Raw genomic sequence first — 16,976 nt, forward strand, 5'->3', positions numbered from 1 at the left:
TAACAGTTGTGTGGGGGAAAGCCTGTCCCAACACAGGGCCTTTTAAATGAAGTGACTTGTCAAGTGAAGTGACTGTGGCAGGGATCTGAGAGGCAGTAAATTTAGCCGCTCTCACGTCCCCTGACAGCCTGTCATGCATTTGAAACATAAATAGCGGTGGAGACAAATCGCTGCTGTTTTCCTATTAAGCTTTGGCCCACTGGCCTCCTGGCTTGCCAGCAACATTTCTACCCAGCCTGCTGGCATGCCTCGTCTTAGGGATGGATGTGCCTCCCCCACGTTGGCTGTGGCGGGAGGAAGGGAATTATTGTGCTGTTATTTCCTCAAGTGTCCTTGGTCTCTTGGGACCGTTCATCAGATGATGGATTTCTGCCCCAGGGCTGCTGCCTCCTGGCCTCTCCTTCTTCTCAAAACATTTGGGAGAAGCAGGATCCTTCCCCTTCTCGTTTCGATGTGTTAGCTTTAACCCCTTCTCGCAGCTCCCCACTGCCCTGCCCTGTCACAGTAAAGGAATACACAAACCATTCACTTCAATAAAGGAGATGAGGGATTTTAAAAAACCCTATTAAAAGTCATTGGGATTTGTGATCCTAAGTCCCTTAGGTGCTTTTAAAAATCCCACTCTAAAGCCCTAATTGTATTTAATTGCTTCATAAAATGTCTCTCGGGAGTTTTTGTTCACTCTTAGAGCATGAGACCCCGCCCTTTTAGTGCTCTTTACTGAGGCAGGGGGGACAAGCAGACTCACCCCATTCCCCTTTCCCATCTCTCTCATCCGTTCTGTTCTCTCCTTCTCCCCACTCCTCAAGAAAAATGAAATTACACCACAGATGAATAGAGCCTGATCTGTGCTGGACTATTTTGTGCCATCGGTACATTAGCATTAGCAGAACTCCCACAGGTACACCAGGGAAAAAAAACGTTATAACAAAACCCCCAACTCCCATAGAAACTTCATAATAAGGACAACGGTTTCTTTAAAACTGATTTTTTTTAAAACACTTTCTCGGGCCAATTGCTCTGGGTTGCTTAGCGTTCCTGTATCCAGCATCCCGTGATAACTAGCTCATTCCAGAATAAGGTGCTTGTCTTCTCAGTGGAGACACCTGCTCATTCCACATACAACTTTTTTTCTATCAGTCTCTGAGGTCACTTGATTGATTGATTTTCATTGTTTCCCGTCTCTTTTCTCTCTCCCTGACTTCATTTTTTCTGCTATTCTCTCTCTCTCCTTCCCCCTCTCCTGTTCCTCAGCCTTCTAATCTGGTCTGCATCCCCTTTCTGTTTTTGATTTGCCCCTCTCACATTCTTTAATATCTTGTCTCTCTTTGTTACCTTCTGCACCCCTTTGCTCTTTCTCTGTCAGAAATACTCTTTTATTCTCTCACTTCTTGCTGATACATTCTGTATATGTGTGTCTGGCTAGCTCCCCGTGCCACACACTTTCTTCTGTGCTCTCACCTGTCCTCTTTTTCTAATACATTTCCTCACTGACCACCCCTCTTCCTCTGCTCTTCAGGAAGGCCTTGCCACTATTCCCATGGCCCTGATTTTCAGAAATGCTGAGAACTCCACTTGAAGTCAATGGAAACGACAGGGACTCAGTACCACTCAAAATCAAGGCCTATATTTCTTCAATGCTTGCCTTCCCTCTACAATTCTTCAAGCAATAAGCTGCCACACCCACCCTGCAAGAAAACCTTATGCTATTAATTTGCCAAGTGAGATGATTTAAAAGGACCTCAATTCGAAACATCCCATTGGCTGCTTACAGGACAAGTTCCCCCTTGACAAGATGTGCACGGCAAATTTGGAAGCTGCCTTGTTCTTTGAAAAGAAAAGGATTCTAAGAGCAGAGGAGTTAATCACATTGGACCAAATCAATGGCCTTTCTAGACCGCTATCCCACCTCCTGCACTGGCCAGTACCAGATGCAGAGGAAGATGTCCGACCCTTGTACTGGACCTAACTGAGAAATAAAGCACCGTGGATTGTGGTCAGCAGAAATGCAGACAAAAGCAGCATTCAGGAAGTAAATCTTTCTACACACCCCATAAATATCACCACCGTGAGACACAACAAGTTGACAACATTTGAGAGGCAACAGTAGCAGCGGGATAGTTTGACCATACCCCCACTGTTTAAAACTAGAGCTGCGCAAAAGGTCCACAGCACAAGCGGAAACAAAATGGAAATCTCGGGGCTTCTGGTTTCTGATGTGAACTCAGCGTTCGGACCAGCTCAGCTGAAAACAGGGATGAGCCCTCTTCCCCTCTCCACTTGCCGTATGTAGGAGTGCCCGTCATAATTCCCCTTGTGGGGCACAGCACGCTGGCTCCATTCAATCTTCACTGTGCCCTGTGCCTTCCCAGAGCCTGGTTCAGCAGGGAAGAACATGCCTTTAAACTACAAAATGACAGTGTGAGTGCTCTGTCTAGGATGGGACTACTCAGAGGGAAAGCAATGTCTGAGGCCGAGTGAGAGCAACCGAGCTGACGGAGTCGCCAGGGAGCGAAATGGCTGGCTGGTTGTTATATTTTAATTGCCTTTCAAAGGCCTTGCCATCATGTAACAAACCCCTGTTCCCCAAGCAGTTTCCGATTCTATTACCTTCTCTGCTTAACACCACTGGTAGCAAACACCAATTGATTTTTTTTTTCTATTCCTACTGCAGAAGGTGACGGCTGGTCCTTCGCCGCCTCCTGTATGGGGGTATCAGTAATGACAGAGAGAGGGCACTCCTCCCCGTGGAGCTGATCACATCACAAAGAGAGAAATGTGCTCCATTCAGCACAGCTAATCAGCCCCATCCTCAGGCAGGTGGGAAAAGCTCTAGGATTCTCAGTCAGACCTGCAAGTTTTTAACCTCCTTTTCTATTGCTGCTCCAAAGGGATCCTCTGAGCCCTAAGGAACTTCCCCCTTAAATCCCCCAGCCTTTACCACAAAGACCTTATGCTGCCAGGATGATCCTTGCAGCTGATGAGGGGCTCTCACGCAACAGGCTAAAGTACCCCCCCACACACAAAAAAAGGAGCCAGAGTGCACAAATGTGGGGGTGCAATGACAGCATGAAGTTTGCGTTGATGTCATGATGCGTGTGTCACGAGGTTGTGACGTTTCCCTTGCGGTGTTGTGAGGTGGTGACGCTGTGATGAAACCTGTTGCTTCGGGTAATGTTTGGGGGGACCCAATATTGTGGTGTTTATGGTGTGACGTGGTGCCACTTGTGTGACACACACTGGCTGGTGCCCGGGACATTTCCTCCTTCTCCTGGATGGAATGTCGGACCTGCGTACGCGTGTGAGACTGTGGTGCTCTGAAGAGGCCATCTGAAGAAAGTAAAGGCTGGATATTCAGAGAAGCTGTGAGTCCTACAGCTGTTATATCGAGCATAGATTCTGCTTTGCCTCAGGAGATAGAGGGCAGTGTGTTCTGAAACAAAGAGGCTGTCATTCTCTGTAGCCCTATGTGTGAGACTCAGCTGGCATTGTCCGTTCTCTGCAGCTGCAGAGTTACGAGTTGGTGTGGGACAGACTGGAGCGTGCCATGTCTTCACACACCAAAGGAACCTGTGCTTCTCTGAGAGTGCAGAGTTTCAGTGTAGCCTGGGATGCAGATGCCAGGGAAGCGCCAGAATGTAATGAATATTGATTGGCATCATAGCGAAGGAATCGCTCAGGCCTTACCACCCTTTTGGCAGCAGCTGGAGGGGGTAGTGCCTATTGCGGCCACCCTCGAAAGACCTTTGGAGCACTGCTGGGTGAGTTTGTTACCTGGGGTACACATCCGGGGGCTACGTGACAGGATGTTGTTCTATTAACAAGCAGGCCGAGGACAGGCGGATACGTCTGACACCCTTGTCCAGTTGGAATTCAACTCCAGCTGGTACGCTAACAGGTCACACTCAGTGGGTCCTCCATAGCGCGTCTCCTGTGCATCGTGTCATCACAGCTAACCCCAACGGCGAGTGTACAAAACATCATATCATTCAGTCAGGGACTGTCACTTTCAGTGTGTGGGCTGGGGAGAGCATCTCTAGAGAGAACTCCAGGCGTTCTTAACCCTGGGCAAGCCAGAAGATGTCTCCATCAAGGCCAGGCAGAAGCTGGGGGGAGGCACTTCCGTCAAAACCCCAGGACCGAAGCATGGCAGCTGACTCTCTGGATGCAAAAAAGGAAATGTGATGAATGATAAATTAGGCCCCTGTGAACGCCAGGGAAACCACGCCAGGGTGTTTCCTACTGGTTTGGCTTTCCTCCTCATTCATGAAGCCAGAGCCAGGCCTGAGTCTTCATTGGCACCATGCTAGTCTCTGGTTTTTGTGTAGTTACTACAGACCTTGGGGCATTGGAGGCATGAGGCCAATTTACACAATAAGTCATGAGGCACAACAGGGTGTGTAAACAGGGTGATTATTTCCACAGTACATTTAACCCTTCTGTTCCTAATCCCCGTGGCACTCGATACTTCACTGTTCCCTCTACACAAAGGAGCTTTCTGGATTTTGTGTGTACTGTATCTCTCTGTCTGTCAATGTCTCTCTCCACTTCCATCCATCTCTCTCTGACTGTCTCCATATATCTCTCTCTTTCTCTTCAATTTGTCTCCATTTTTCTCACTCTCTCTGCCTCTGAACATCTCATTTTCCAAGTCTCAGTCTCTGGCTACATTTCTTTCTTCCAGCTTCTCTCCATCTCTTAATCTTTTTTTCCCCTTCTCATCCCTGTCCTTTGCTCTCCTCTTCCTCCCTCTGCCTCTCTCTCTCATTCTCCCAGTTTCCTCATGTTTCCTAGCTCCCATGCCATGTTAGCTTGCTAGCTTCCATCCTCTCAGTAGCATTACAGCACAGGCTGTCCCTTTACTCATACACCATCTGCCATTCTCCACCGAAAACAAGTCTCTTCAACTAGGGAACAGATAAAAATGCCAACCTCAGAGGAATCTGCAGTGGGTGAGGAGACGAAGGCTGATAAACAAAAGCTTCAAAGTTTCAAATAAAAAAAAATTCCCAGCTGGAGGTAAAACAAGAAAATGATGTCAAAGGCTCCCTTAGCTATTTTTGTTTCTCAGAAGTATGTTCCTGGGGAATGTAAGGTGCAGAAGGGGGAAGGGAGTTATATGAGCGAGACCTTAGACAGTAAATGGAAAGTGCAGAGAGAACAGAAACCTCATTTCAGCATTAGAAGTTGTCAGAGAAAACTTCAAATGGCATCTTTTGATGTGAAATCTTTTTATCCCGTTACATCGTGTTTTAGGTAGAGGGTGCCCAACATCGCCCCGCAGCCCCTTCTGCTCTCCATTCCTCACAACTACAAAAGGGGTTTGAAGAAAATAAACACAGCAGTAGGGTTCCTATTATGTTTCTCCATATATAAAGTGCAAACAGATACTTTGGGTGAGAATGAACTTTATTTTAGATTAAGAACACAATAAAACAAAAGAACCAAAGTCAAGTCCAGGTGAGAGAGAGCACCGTGTATGTGCCTTCTCCTGTACAGTCTGCACTGAAAAGAACACAAAATGGCTGCTGAGTCTTTAAAAACTTGACAATCCAGTACATGATAAACAAAGGCATACCTGTTACAGTACACAGCTAAACACAACACCATTTCCAGTGTTATCTGAACTACTCTGTGTATTCATAGAATGTGTGTGTGAGAGAGAGAAGGGGGTTATGAAACGAGGGGTGAAGTGTGTGGAACTGAGGAGCTAAATTTTTGTGTATGCATAAGTAGGGTATATGTATATGTGTAAGTGTGTGCGAGGGTGTGTGTGTGGTAGAGAAGGGTAGAAGAGTGCATATGTGAATGTGAGGGATATATGTGTATATTTGTGTTCCTGTGTATTTAAATAGGCTTAAGGGTGTGTGTGTGGGTGTGTGCCTGTGAGTGTGGGATTGTACACTCTGTCTATATTTCTGTTTTGGTATGTGTGCCCTCATAAGCATGGTGCTGATGTTTGTAAGCAGACTGGTTTTGTGTAGCTGGGATTTGTTTGTTTGTTCTTCCAGCTGCTCTAGCAGGTGCAGCTAGCAAGCAAGGGGGGAGCAGACATGGCTGAGGCAAGAGCACTTTCAAAGGCTTCCACCTTCACACATCAAAGCTACCTGCAGCATAGGGCAGAAGGGCCTCTGCCAGCTGCCAGTGACTGCAGGCACACGGCACACTCTGATTTTTCCCCGTTGACTTGATTGTTAAGCCTACTGGCTCTCCACTCTCTCTCCCCAGTTTCTAGAATGGGAAGCCTTATGCCTGGGGCTGGCCAGCAGGAGGGGCTCTTGTTCCTGATTTATGAGAACAGATTAAAAGAGTTACAACATATGCACAGCTTAGCTAGGCACTGTCTAAGGGGGGCTGTGGGAACAAAGCAGCAAACTATTAGTTTCCCCAAGTAATCCCCAAGGGGAGAAGAGTTGCTTAGGATCAGACAACATGATGTAACTAGAGTTTCTGGGATGGAAGCACTGAACCTAGTTTGGCTTTGGAATAGCTTCCCCAAAGGAAGTGGTGCAATCCCCATCACTGGGAACATTTAAAACCGAACCAGACAAAAATCCAATGTGAAATGGGTAAGCTTTGCCATTAACTTTAATGGGGTCAAGATGTCACCCCTTGAGAATACACTATAGGGAACCGCCCTGTGCTAATGAGAGTGGACTAGATGCCTTTGAGCAGGGGACATTTCCACCATTCTTCTAACACAGTATGCATATTTCTAACCCACATCACTGGATAGTGTCCAAACTTACCCCTTTCCTGTATTCATACCGTGGATTGTAACAAACCTAAACTTCTTGCCACTGCTTGCTCCTGAGTTGACCATTTCTAGATTTTCTCCCTGTCGCTGACTTTAGTTGCCTCTCCAACAACTTTCATAGGTTGGAGTTAAGAGGATGGCTTCTCCTTGTCAGGCTGCCAAGGTTGCTGTGTGCAAGATACCAGAACCTGACATGCTGTTACGGTGCCGTGATGTGTCTTTTCTCTCTCATTCCTGTGATATGACATCGCACTTTACAGGAATGCTCTTTAAAACTTGCTACCTTTGTAGGGGACCTGGCTACAACAGAAGGGAGGGGTCTGCATTGCAGTTCAGAGGAATTGAGTTTATGGAGCAAAATATTGCCACTTCGAGATGAAATTTAGACAGAAAGAGAGGGCAGTTAGAGAGCTGCAAGTTTTTTAGCAAGGTGTTCCCAGCAAATGGTCCCCACAAGCAGTGTGCTAAACCCCATCCCCCAGGATGCATGTGCTACAGGAAGAAGGAATGAGGGATGGCGGAGCAGATCTATCCATTTGCTGTTCTGCAAACCAACTGCTTTTCATTCCCACTTTGCTGGAAAGGTTTATACCTTGTTCCTGAAAGCTCTCCTGGGCCTGTTGATAGCTCAGTGTTCCTTCTGTTTATTTGTGTGTGTGAGAGAGCCAGATATTGTGAAAAGCCCAGAAATTTCTTCCTCTGGGAAACCTGGCAAAATCTTTTCTCTTCCAGAATATTTTTAAGAGCCCCAAGGACATGTTGTTCCTGGTACGCAGGTTTAGCAGTACCCAGAGAGGGGGCAACTCCATCAGAGGCTAGGAATTCTTTCCCCAACCATCCCTTCAGTTCAGTGGCAAAGTTTTAACGAGCTCCCCTGAGCATCCCCTCCAGACCTGGTATGAGAAGTGGGGCCAACCCATTATGCTAATAAGATGAGAGCAAAGCAAATGTTTGTTTAATTTCTGGTTTAATAAGATTTGCTGTGGTGGCAGATTAGCGTCCCCTGCTCAGGACCTGGTAGTCAGGAGCTGCCAGAGCTGTGATAAATGGGTGTGTTGTGATTGTAGATCGGAGTGGGATTTTCAATAGCACCTTAGCATTGACCTAATTCTGCTCCCAGTGAAGTCAATGGTAAACCTCCCCTTCATGGCAGTGGGAACAAACTTAGGCCAATGGTGAGCACCTGTGAACGTCCCACCCTAAGGGCCTTGCCACTGAAATATTGTTCCTAACTGCTTCACCAGTGCATCATTGGGAATTATTACAGGTGTCCTGATGACTCCTGCAGTGCAGTAGGGTAAACTGCTTTTCCTTCTTGTCTAGTAGAGGACACCATCACCACCATCCAGCAGAGCGCTAGCCCTTTCTGCATCAGTGCTAGTAGGTCCTGAAAATAAAATACAGACCTACATAAAAGCAGATGATGGTTCGATTCAAACTCATCCAAAGTCCAAGCATGTTTGTATCTGGGTTTTGGGTCTGCCCATCTCTAAATAAAAGAGGAAAGCTTATCCACTTCGGAAGAGTCCATTCAGCATGTGTGGAATGGCAACTCCTCCTTTAGTTGCCAAATTTGGGGATGATTTTGCCCATGGGAGGATTTTGATGGCTGCTGGAAAAACAAGAAATGAAAATGGTAGCGCAAGAGACAGACTCCTGAGCAGAGATTTATCAGTCCCCCAAATCCCTTTCCCTCATGCAAACCAAAGAGAAGCTGGCTGGCGCCCTGTCTTCATCCCCCACTGTGCCTGACTAATCTGACCTGGCTAATCTGATTTGGTTACTATGCCGCAGAAAACATCTGCCTGTGCACTGAGATGAGTCTGCCACTCTAGAGATTATCACTGGAACTGGATCACCTTGGAGTAGGCTTAGCGGCTACCTCCACTCAGTACTTGTGAGCCAGGGACTAATGCCCAGTCCCCACACACAGTATCTGAAGCGCATCCAGGAGGTTATGGATGGATTTTCCAAAGCGCTCCCCAGCCACAGATGGGGTCAGACTTTGAAAAGAGCTCAGAACCCAATCAGCCACTTCAGTGAAATGGACAGATTTTTCAAAAGATCTCAGCCCCCAGCAGCTCCCATTGACAACAACAGTATCTCTGGGCACTGAGCTACTCCGAAAATCTGACCTTTCTGATTTTAAAGTGAGATTAGAGTTGAGGTTTTTTTTATTGTTTTGTTTTGCTTGCCTGTACTGTACAGTCGGCAAAAACTCCTGCAGCCATGCTGCAGAGCAGTGTTGGTTCCCTGGTAAGACAGGGAAATACTCTCCCATCATGGATCTGCCCAACACTGCTGATAGGGAGTCCCAGACTGGTTTCCAGAGAGGTAGTGTAGATATGCACCTTCCATCCAAATCTCAATGTGCCTTGCATAGGTTAACCTCACAACACTCTTTGGAGGGGGGGGAATTATTAGCTACAGTATGTAGATGGGGAAACTGAAGAATGGAGTGGTGAACTGACTCGCCCGAGGTCATGCAGTGGGTTAATGGCCAGGCCACAGACAAAGCTCAAATCTTCCAGTCCCCAGTTCTAACTCCATTCTCCCTCTCTAACCTATTTTTGAAAGCAGTTTCTTGAACACAATTTAAACATAAGTCATTTTATATATACCGGAGAGCTAGGGTTTGCAGTGATTATTGGTCTCTGTGGATCAATTTTACTTTCCAAAAGCCTGTACTTCTCTGTGTGGAAGTGTTTCCAGGAAACTTATTCTTGTCGTTGGTGGTTTGGATTGGAAGTTTGCATTTTCAGAGACAGAAAACAATTCCACAACTTTTCACAGCCAGTGAGTTACAGGTAAAATATGTCCCAATTTATGATGTTCTTAACTACCAGAGAGCCATTTATACTCTTTTGGCACTGAAATTCCTACTCATTAAACCAACTCTGTCCTTCCAAGTTGGAGATTTTGCTTCTATGAATGTGCCTGATTCTGGCCTGAAGGCTCAGTTTGGGCCAGTGTGTGGTGAACAGCATATTGACACCCCTTTCCTGCATCCCTTTGGTTCTCCAGAATCTAAACTTTTATTTAAAAAAAAAAAAAAAAAAAAGCCTCTAGCTGTTGTGGTTTCTGAGATAGCATCAAAGTAGCTCCCATTTGTCATTGTGTCATGGATACTTGTGCCATGGCCATTCACATATAACAACCAAAGAGAGTGCTGCTCAAGTTCACACCACCTAACAAGATCCTGTGGTATATTTTTCTCCTCCTAGGCAGAGAATTTGAAGGCGAGGAAGAATACCTGGAGATCCCAGGGATCACACGGGAGCAATCGGGCAAGTACGAGTGCAAAGCCACCAATGAGGTTTCTTCGGCAGATGTCAAGCAAGTCCGGGTCACTGTGAACTGTGAGTACACTATATCCAGATGGGGTTGGGCTACCATACAGTGGTAACGACAGGAGGAGAAGAAAACGCTGACATGCCCGTGACCTGAGCTCTATTTCTTTTCAAAGGAAACATGCAGGGCATAGTCGACTGTTGGACATACATGCACTGAAATCAGAGAGACTTATCTGAGGGCAGAAGTTATGCCTTAGACTTGGTGAAAGATGTAAAAAGAGTATCTGTAAGGTTCCCCTTTCCCTCCACCAGCACAGTCCATGTTTAGCCACTGACATTCATGAGAACAATACCATGAACAGACACTTCCACAAAGTGACAGGGGTAGATAAGAGTCCAAGAGCCAAATTTTGGAGTGATGTGTAAAGAAGTATAAATTAGGCTCCCATACACTCATTCAAACCCGTTTGCACTAATCTGGACTCCTTCCGATCTACTTACGCTCCCTTACTCAGCAGTAGAGTGGGTGTAAGTGGGTGTGACCTACAAACCGGGGAGCTGAGAGAATCTGTATAAGAGGTGTCCATTAATGTTGGGTGGGGACTACATTAACTTTCATCTTCTTCCAGATCCTCATTGTGTAAACTAAACTAACATAGATTCTCTATACATCTACTCTCCACAGAGTGAGTTTAATTGCCTTTAAATGCTTTGGGGCACGGTTAGCTAAAACATGCTTCCTGTCCACATAACTGTGTGGTGTAATAAACAGTTCATAACTGGTGAATCCTAGCCATGAGTTGCCCTTTCTAGCCAGCCAATCTGACATATGATTCAGCTTCAGTGCGTGGTTAGGCATGTGGTTACTTAAATTAAATGTATACCCCAAATAAAAAAACATAGTAAGAAGATCAAAAAATGCCACCATGGCTAAACAACAGAGTAAAAGAGATAGTTAGAGGCAAAAAGGCATTCTTTAAAAATTGGAAGTCAGATCCTACTGAGAATAATAGAAAGAAGCATCTGGCAAGTCAAGTATAAAAGTATAGCTAGTTTGGCCATAAAAGAATTTGAAGGACAACTAGCAAAAGACACAAAAACTAACAGCAAAAAAAAAAATGTTAAGTACGTCAGAAGCAGGAAGCCTGCCAAACAATCAGTGGTGCCACTAGATGATCGAGGTGCTAAAGGAGCACTTAAGAAAAACAAGGCTGTTGCAGAGAAACTAAATGAATGTTTTGCATCGGTCTTCACTGCAGAGGCTGTGAGGGAGATTCCCACACCTGATCCATTCTTTTTAGGTGACATTTCTGAGGAACTGTGCCAGATCAGGGTGTCAGTAGTGGAGCTGTATGAACAAATTGATAAATTAAACAGTAATGTCACCAGGACCAGATAGTATTCACCCACGAGTTCTGAAGGAACTCAAATATGAAAGCACAGAACAGTAGCATGTAACTTATCATTCAAAACAGCCTCTATACCAAAGGACTGAAGAGTAGCTAATGTAATGCCCATTTTTAAAAAAGACTTCAGAGACAATCCTGGCAATCACAGGCCAGTAAGCCTAAGTTTAGTAGCAAGCAAACTGATTGAAACTATGCTAAAGGACAGAATTATCAGACACATGGATGAACATGATTTGCTTGACCTTGCACGCCTACAGGATAGTCCAGAATAATGTTGCTGTTAGGGGTGTCTGAGAAAGCTTATCTTTGTCATTGCCTTTACTGTTCAGTTGATGATAGGAAGTATTTAACAAATACAAAATGTAAGTATTTGTAAAGGGAAATCATGCCTCACTTATCTATTAGAATTCTTTGAAGGGGTCACCAAACAGGTAGATAAAGGTGATCCAGTTGATGTAGTGTACTTGGACTTTCAGAAAGCCTGTGACAAGGTCTGTCACCAAAATTTCTTAAGCAAATTTCTTAAGCAGTCAGGGGATAAGAGAGAAGGTCCTCTCATGGATGAGAATCTGGTTAAAAGACAGGAAACAAAGGGTAGGAATAAATGGTTAGTTTTCATAATGTAGAGAGGTAAATAACGAAGTCCCCCAAGGATCTCTACTGGGACCAGTGCTGTTCAACATATCATAAATGATCTGGAAAAGGGGGTAAACAGTGAGGTGGCAAAGTTTGCAGATGACACAAAATTACTCAAGATGGTTAAGTCCAAGACTGACTGCAAAGAGTTAAAACGGATCTCACAAAACTGGGTGACTGGGCAACAAAATGGCAGATGAAATTCAGTGTTGATAAATTCAAAGTAATGCACATTGGAAAACATAATCCCAACTATACATACAAAATGATGGGGTCTAAATTAGCTGTTGCCACTCAAGAAAAAGATCTTGGGGTCATCGTGGATAGTTCTCTGAAAACATTCACTCAATGTGCGGCGGCAGTTAAAAAAGCTAACACTGTTAGGAACCATTAGGAAAGGGATAGATAATAAAACAGAAAATATCATATTGTCACTATATAGATCCATCATCCGCCTATACCTTAAATACTGCATGCAGTTCTGGTCACCCCATCTCAAAAGAGATGTATTAGAATTGGAAAAGGTACAGAGAAGGGCAACAAAAAGGATTAGGGGTATGGAACGATTTCCATATGAGGAGAGATTAAAAAGACTGGGACTATTCATTTTGGAAAAGAGATGACTGATGGGGGGGGTATGATAGAGGTCTATAAAATGAGGAATGGTGTGGAGAAAGTGAATAGGGAAGTGTTATTTACCCGTTCATATAACATAAGAACTAGCAGTTACCCAAATGGAATTAATAGACAAAAGGTTTCAAACAAACATAAGGAAGTACTTCTTCAGACAACACATGCTCAACCTGTGGAACTCATTGACAGGGGATGTTGTGAAGGCCAAAAGTATAACTGGATTCAAAAAATAATTGGATAAGTTCAGGATATGTCCATCAATGGCTCTTAGACAAGAAAGAGTTCTTCACTGACTGCAAAGGGAGATGAACCCACGATTTTTGAACCTGTAGGTCAACAAGGGTATGAAGCATCTGTGTTTGCTGCTGGAGAAAAAAACCCATTATGTCACAGTGCATCTCTCTCTCCGATTCCTGGGCCTTGTTCCTGTCCACTCTCTCCCTCTCCATATTGTCTTCAATATTTATCCTCCAATCCCTCTGCTCACGTTCTGATGCAACCCTGGCTTGAAGGTTCTCACTGAAGATGTCGTCCCAAGTCCCCCGTCAAGGATGAGTATGGCCCAGCAGGGACACGGCAAGGTGGAATGAGGAGGGAATGGTTTGGTTGCATGAAACAATACAATTTTGACCCCTATTCCAATGAGTATGAGTGCAGGGCAGTGGCACTGAGCATGCGCACTGTTTTCCAGAGGCAGTGGTGATTTTATCTGGTATCTCATTCCTGAGAGTAACCACCGCACAGAGAGCACATAGAGCTACTGCTGGCATCCCAAAGCCAGCCAAGCTCATATGCCACTAACCTGTTTACTGCAATGATGCCTGCCAAAGTCACCGCGGGCTGGCGTGGGAAAGTGTGGAGGAAGGAATAAGGCTGCCAGCCCCAGAAGCCTTCAGAAGAGGATTGCAGAGTACCTCGATGAAAGTTTCATCAAGATCTCTTGGGAAGATTCAAGGGACATCCCTGCGTACATGAATGAAAAGCAGATAATAACGCTACCTCTCGTCGTTGTACGACTACCTCCTCTGTCTAGTACACATACATTAATGAAAACTCACTACCTGTTTCCTGCTATGTTGGGATCAGGCACCATCTGTACATTTACACATTGTAATGGAAAATGCATTCATACACTTACCCAAGGTTCCTTCCCGGGCATCGAGCTCACCTCTGCTCGGCTGCCAGGACGGGATAGACTGTGGTGGAGTCTCGAACAGATCCTGGCTCACAGCATACCTGGATTCCCCAGGAGCATGTCCCTCATCCTCCTCCTCCTTGCTGTTCACAGCAGGGGTCTGTGTCTCAGGCTCCTCCAAGCTACCCATAGTGCTGTGTGGGGTGCTGGTGGGGTCTCTGCCAAGTATGTCATGCAGCTTATTGTACAGCAGGGGATCTGTGGCTCAGTACTAGATAGTCCGTTGGTCTCTTGGTGTGCCTGCAGCAGTTCCTTTGCTTTCCCATAGCACTGCTGCTGATCTCAGTCGTACCTCTTCTCCCTCATCCCCTGTGAAATCTGCTCGGCGGCGGCTATCCCTCAATACAAGGATGATGTCCGCTAAGGGGGAAGTCACTGATGAGACTTAAGATGGCTGAGGAGTCCAATTCGTGCACTCCAGATTTTTCCACATATGTGACAGGTGGTTGCTTGGAGAGAGCACAGCTGTTGGCCAGGATGCTGAACAGTTTCCTTCCTCCTCTGCCATTTCTGAGCCTCTTGAGTAAGGCGATTCTCTTCAAAATGGGCTGAGGCTTGATGTGTGATGTGACATCATTGCAGTCCATTGCCAGGCAGCCCTTCCCAGTTCGTGGGGTCAATGCCTCCCTTCTTAAGATATACTTTGAGTGTCCGTGTAGCGTTTCCTCTGTTCCCCACAGGTCCTACCATAACTAAATTGAGAAAAGAGGACTTGCTTCAGAAGAATAGTATCAGCCATCCTCATGCAATGATCAAACCAGCAAAATTGATATTTCATAATCTTTGTCTCAACACTGGTGACGTTAGCGCAGAGACAACGCTGGAATAGGTGTGATGGTCTTCCCATCTGATACGGAAAATCTTCCTAAGGTAGTTGGTTGTTGGTACCACTCCAGACATTTAAGATGGCTTCAATATGTGTCACATCCATAGAGAAGAGTGGGGGTGACTACTGCATTGTAGACCAGGATCTTAGTTTCCATCTGCAGATCTCTGTCAATAAAGACATGACGGAGCAACTTTCCAAAGGATGCACTGGCACAATGGATCCTATGTTCAATCTCCACATCAAGATTGGCTGTCTGGGAGAGGTGGCTACTAAGGTAACAGAAATGCTCAGCGTTTTCCAGGGGTTCACCGCCCATGACAATTTGTGGGAGAAGGGGAGCAACTTGTGCTGGGGCAGGCTGATGGAGCACCTTAGTCTTCCCCATGTTGAGGGACAGTCCTAGGCTATGAGAGGTGCCTGAAGAGAGCTCTAGGGTGGATTGTAAGTCAACTTCGGTGTGTGTGAGGATAGCACAGTCGTCAGCATGCTGAAGATCAGTAATAACAGTCCTGGTGACCTTAGTTTTAGAATGGAGATGCTGCAGTTTGAAAAGCTGGCCATCCATGCGATACTCAATCTCAATTCCAGAGGAAAGGCAGTCACGAATAAGAATCAAGATTACAGCAAAATAGATGGAGAAAAAGGTTTGGGCAATAACACAGCCCTGCTTAACTCCAGTACGGATGACAAACTGGTCCGTCTCTAATCCATTGCAGAGGACAGCAGTGCTGGCCATTCCATCATGTAGTAGCCTGAGAGGACAAATGAACTTCAATGGACAATCAAACCTAGACAGCACCTTCCATAATATTTCCTGATTAATGGAATCTAAGGCCTTGGTTAGGTCAACAATTGCCATAAACAATGGCTGGTGGTGTTCACTACACTTCTCTTGAATCTGTCATGCAACAAAAGTCATGTTGGTGGTGCCCTGAGACAGTCTGAAACCACACTGGAATTCCGGAAGGACATCTTTGGCAAGAGGGAGGAGACTCTTCAAAAGGATGCGAGCAAGGATCTTCCCAGCAATGGAGAGGAAGGCAATACCTTGGTAATTTCCACACATTGACTTGTCCCCTTTCTTAAAAATGGTCACAATGTTAGCGTTCTTTAGATCAGGTGGAATTTCCTCATTAGCCCCAATTCTAACCAGAAGTTGATGAAGCTTTTGCACGAGTGCTATTCCACCCACTCTGAAGACCGCCACATGGATGCCATCTGGCTTTAGTGCCTTGTTATTTCTAGTCTGAGTGATGGCACACCAAACTTCCTCAGAAGATGGGGGACAGCAAGAGGTTCTATTACTGGATGCTGAGAAATGGACTTGATGGTGGCAGCTGAGACTTCAGATTCATGGTTCAGTAGAGTCCCGAATGCTCCTTCCAACATTGCTTGAGGGCTACATTGTCCTTAAAAAGGGTGGAGCTGTCCTGGGATCACAAAGGGGCTATGCCATTTGAACTTGGCCCATAGATGACTTTCGTTACTTGAAAAAAGTTTCTCATGTCATGTTGATCAGCAAAACTCTGGATCTCCATGGTTCTGGCTTGCCACCACTGATTCCTGATGTCACACAGCCTCCTTTGAACTACAACTTTAAACCGATAAGTCTCTCATTTTTGCTGGTTAGAGGGTTCATTTTGCCAAGCGCAAAATGCGCTTCTCTTCTAATGAATAAATGCTAGGATTTCCTCATTGTTCTCATCAAACCAGTCTTGATGGCAGTGAGTAGAATATCCAAGCAATTCAGCACCTGCCTTGTGAATAATGGCCTTGAACACCTCCTGATGTGTTTGGATGTCATTGATGTTGTCAGATAGGGCAGAGAGCCTTTCAATGAGGCTTTTTCAGTGACGATTTTGTTTTCTTCTAGGTTATTGATAAAAGTGTTAAATAGTATAGGGCCAAGAACTGATCCCTGCGGGACTCCACTCAGAACAGACTCACTCGATGTTGATTCCGCATTTACCGTTACATTTTCAGACCATTCAGTTAGCCGGTTTTTAATCCATTTATTGTGTGTTATGTTAATGTTATATTGTTCTAATTTTGTAATCAAAATGTTGTGTGGTAGTAAAGTCTATGTTTGAAGTCTATGTATGTTATTTCAGCACTGTTACCTTTATCCACCAAACTTGTAATCTCATGAAAAAAAGATACTAGGTGAGTTTGACAGGATCTATTTTCCATAAACCCATGGTGATTTTCATTAAATACATTATTA

The 16,976-nt window shown here is 45.2% G+C and overlaps 1 protein-coding gene across 5 annotated transcripts in view; it reads left to right on the forward strand.

Annotated features, from left to right (window-relative positions):
- Positions 1 to 16,976, forward strand: part of LSAMP (limbic system associated membrane protein) — a 1,203,385-nt gene that overhangs the window by 1,144,831 nt on the left and 41,578 nt on the right. For all 5 annotated transcript variants that reach the window (XM_067546053.1, XM_067546052.1, XM_067546054.1 and 2 more), the window contains one exon: positions 9,982 to 10,116. In XM_067546053.1, coding sequence (XP_067402154.1) covers positions 9,982 to 10,116 — 135 coding nt within the window. The remainder of the gene's footprint in view (positions 1 to 9,981; positions 10,117 to 16,976) is intronic.

Source organism: Emydura macquarii, unplaced genomic scaffold (assembly GCF_026122565.2).
Source record: "Emydura macquarii macquarii isolate MOO-44397 ecotype Brisbane River unplaced genomic scaffold, CSIRO-AGI_Emac_v2 contig_1119, whole genome shotgun sequence".
Lineage (NCBI taxonomy): Eukaryota > Metazoa > Chordata > Testudines > Chelidae > Emydura > Emydura macquarii.